Here is a 4,086-nt window from a genome sequence, read left to right as displayed (position 1 = left end):
CGCATATACCACAGCTTTATCATACTGATCTTTACCTTCTAGATAGACGTAGTTTTATCTCCAACCACGTCTCTTGCTGCTGTATTAAGCCACGCCCACCTGCCTAACCTCTGCAACCTGAGTGATGAGAAAGATTCCCGGAGTTTGAAAGATCCAATCAGCAACGAAGTTTAAGTTATGCTTATAAAATCGACGGAGATGAGTGCTCGTTCGGAACTACGAGAGTAATCAAAATTTAATAAACGTTATAGGATGAAAAGGTCAATGTTAATCTATCACCGATCTCTCGTCAGCATAATAACTATAGTTTTTTTTACTGTACCTATCCATATTGACGGCTTGTAATCTTTTGCTATAATGATGTTGATGATGATAATGATAATGGTATAGACAAGGATAATAAGAACAATGACAATAATAATAATATTATGATAATAATAATAATATTATGATAATAATAATAATAATAAAATTAATGATAATAATAATGATAATTATAACGATACTGACAATGGTAATAATAATAATGATAGTAATAGTAATGATAATACAAATATTATTATTATACTAATGATAATAACACTAATAATAATAATAGTCATATTGATAGTAATGAAGATGATATTAACAACACTAACAATGATAATAATATTATTGTTATTGCAATAAATAACAGCAACAACAAAAAACAACAGCAGTAACAACAGCAACAACAACAATAACAAGAGGTTACATCATCCCAGATCCACAACTTCACGGAACTAATACGACCTGATTCTCGTATTGCCCCCCCCCCCCAAGAACCTCTGGCCTGGGACGACTACTACCGCTACGACTCCATAGTAATGTTCATCCAAAAACTCGCCACTGAGTATCGCACTGTGGAATACCTTGAGATTGGGAGGAGCTGTGAAGGAAGACCTCTGCTTGCTCTTCTCTTTGCTGTTAGGTTCGTTAATCCTATGAGTGAGAGAGGATTTGTGTCCTTATTGACTAGTCTGTAATATATATGTATATATATATATATTTGTATATATGTTATACATTATTTTATTTTCTTCTTCTTCTATTTCTTTCGTTCTTTCTTTTGATTATTCATTAGTCTATTTTTTTTTTTTTTTTTTCTGGGAAGTAAAATACGTACTGTCATGTGAGTGTTTTTTTTCCTGTTATTCAGCTTTCCTTTTGCAGCTGAACTTTGAGGATGTTAATGGATATTATTATTCTTCTAGACCCGCACAGATGGTGAAACAATACTACAAAAGTATGTTGAAAAAACCGACGGCTCAGAAGGCGTGCACCACAGAACACTTCCCCCGAAAAACAGCGTCATAAAAAGGAAACAAATACTAAGAAAAATACCAAAACTTTCGTCTTTATTGAGGCGGGTAAGTGCTCTCCATTTCACTGCAAATATTTGTTTTTGTCTTCTCGGTCCTTCGCATGGCTAAAGAAAAACGTGAGAACAAATTTAACCATACAGTGAAAATGTATCTATATAAGTATCCGATCCCATATAAATATCCACAAAAGCACAAATACTTACAAACTTACAAACAAGTGTTTTTGTGAATTAGAAAGAGAAAAGAAATGTCCTCTACAAGATCTCCTCAATCCACCACCAGGCATCCACGCACGCGAGTGGATATCATCCGCCGTGGCGACCTACCTGGCCCAGCAACTGGCGGACGCCGGGAGGAAGTTCCTTCGGCGAGTAACGGTCGTCGTCGCCCCGATGGCCAACCCCGACGGCTACGAGTTCTCGCACACCGCCGACCGAATGTGGCGCAAGAACCGACGGGAGACGCCCGACTCAGAGTGCAAGGGCGTCGACCTGAACCGCAACTGGGCGAAGGCGTGGGGTTCTTCCGGGTCCAGCGCCGACCCGTGCTCGAACACGTTCCGGGGCAGCGAAGCGTTTTCCGAGCCCGAGACCAAGGCCCTTCGCGATCTAGCACTCACCTGGATGGAAAAGATCTCGTTGTACTTGAGCTTCCATAGCTACGGCAATTTCGTCTTGCACCCCTGGTCTTACAGCGTCAGTCCTAGCTCTAAAAAGAGGGTGTTGAAGAAACTGGCCAAGAGAATGCGAAACTACATGAAACGCAATGGTTACCCGGATTTCAAGGTATTTTTTTAAAATCAATTTTGATTTGTTTGTCGATATGCTAATCCTTTTGTTTATCGAAAAAGCTCATGAAATTAGACTATTTTTCAGAACAAAGTTGAGAGACAGACAGAAATATATATACTTATATATATATATATATATATATATATATATATATATATATATATATATATATATATATGTATAAATATTAATATATAAATATATTATGTATATATATTATAGAATAATGAATATTAATAGTAGAGAGAGAGAGAGAGAGAGAGAGAGAGAAGAGAAGAGAGAGAGGAGAGAGAGAAGAGAGGGAAGAGAAGGAGAGAGAGAGGAAAGAGAAGAGAAAAGAGATAGAAGAAGAGAATCCTGAGAGACCTTGAGAGCAGAGAGAAGAGAGAGAGCGAGAGCGAGAAGAGAAGAAGGATAAGGAGATTCCTTGTTATACCTTTTAAGTTCAAAGTGCAAAATTAGTACGTGAACTTGGCTGGCGAGGTATATTCCATATCTTTGACCAAGAGTTAAAACAGTAAAAGGAACGAGAAGGCTCAGTGTATATTCCATAACATGGCTCCGAAATAAATGGAGCGCAGCAATAGCTCATAAGTTTTACCATTTCATATCCTTACCATTTCTTAGGGCGGCCAGACGGGAGACGTGCTGTATCAAGCCTCCGGAACCTCTGAGGACTACGTGCACGACGCAGGAGTAACGTACGCCTACACCATAGAACTCCCACACTATAGCTTCATCCTCGACCCGGAGAATATCCTACCGGTGTCCAAAGCCGTCTGGAGGATGCTGGTTTGCACAATAGGCTTCGTTGCCAAGAAGAAGAGCGTCCAGGCTTTCTGCAAAAAACGCCTGGTCACGGTCATCCTCAAGAATGGCAAGACTGTCAGTGGTTGGTTCGACATGAAATTCCCGCTGGAGGAGGCTGAACAAAGTATTATAGAAAGGCCTAATGTGACCAAAAAACGAAACTCGAAAGACGATACGATAAAAAACTGGTATATGTCTGATCTCAAATGACTAATCAAATGTAGTTCTAGATTTGTCGTAATAGTTTATAAAGGATTATGATTATAATTTCATATGGGGAGAATACACTGAACTGGATTTCTTATTCCAAGTCTTAATACAGAAAAAATGTACCACAAAAATGAAAAATAAAGAAAACATGTAATGATAAAAGAGACGATAATGATGATAATGATGACATTGATGATGATGATAGTGAAAATGATGATGTTATTGTAATTATTATTATTATTATCACTATTATATTTATAACTATTACTATTATTATTATTATGATAAGAATTATGGTAATGATGATTATAATTGTAATAGTAATAATGATGATGATGATGATGATAAAAAATAATGATAATGATGATGATAATGATGATAATAATATTAATAATAATAATAATGATAATGATAATAATAACAATTATTATTATTATAATAGCAATACTACTACTACTACTATTAATACTACTACTACTAATAATAATAGTAATAATAATAATAATAATAATAATAATAATAATAATAATAATAATACAATATAATAAAAATAATAGTGTAATAAATAGAATAATAATAATATGATATAGGATGATGATCATAACATAGCATGATAATGATGATGATGCTGAATGTGATGATGAGATGATGATAATGATGATAATGCTAATGATAATGATATGATAATAATAATTATTATAATAGCAACAATAACAAAACGATAGCAATAGCAATAGCAATAATAATAATAATGAAAATAATAATAATTAATAATAATAGTAATAATAACATAATAATAATAATAATAATAATAATAATAATAATAATAATAATAATAATTATTATATTATTATTATTATTATAATGATCACAACAACAACAGCAGCAACAACAAAAATAATAGTGATAACGATAATAATGATAATAATTAT

The 4,086-nt window shown here is 34.2% G+C and overlaps 1 protein-coding gene across 1 annotated transcript in view; it reads left to right on the top strand.

The window, feature by feature from the left end:
• Positions 1-3,192, top strand: part of LOC119572810 — a 5,658-nt gene extending 2,466 nt beyond the window's left edge. Inside the window, 6 exon segments of the mRNA XM_037919757.1 lie at positions 43-244; positions 727-949; positions 1,233-1,272; positions 1,274-1,388; positions 1,626-2,128; positions 2,762-3,192. Of these exon segments, the coding sequence (XP_037775685.1) occupies positions 43-244; positions 727-949; positions 1,233-1,272; positions 1,274-1,388; positions 1,626-2,128; positions 2,762-3,154 (1,476 nt within the window). The 3' untranslated portion in view covers positions 3,155-3,192.
• Positions 3,193-4,086: the final 894 nt, after the last annotated feature.

The sequence above is a fragment of the Penaeus monodon genome, chromosome 5 (genome assembly GCF_015228065.2).
Source record: "Penaeus monodon isolate SGIC_2016 chromosome 5, NSTDA_Pmon_1, whole genome shotgun sequence".
Classification (NCBI taxonomy): Eukaryota; Metazoa; Arthropoda; class Malacostraca; order Decapoda; family Penaeidae; genus Penaeus; species Penaeus monodon.
Note: the sequence above shows the minus strand (reverse complement) of the source record. Positions and strands in the feature narration are given on the sequence as shown.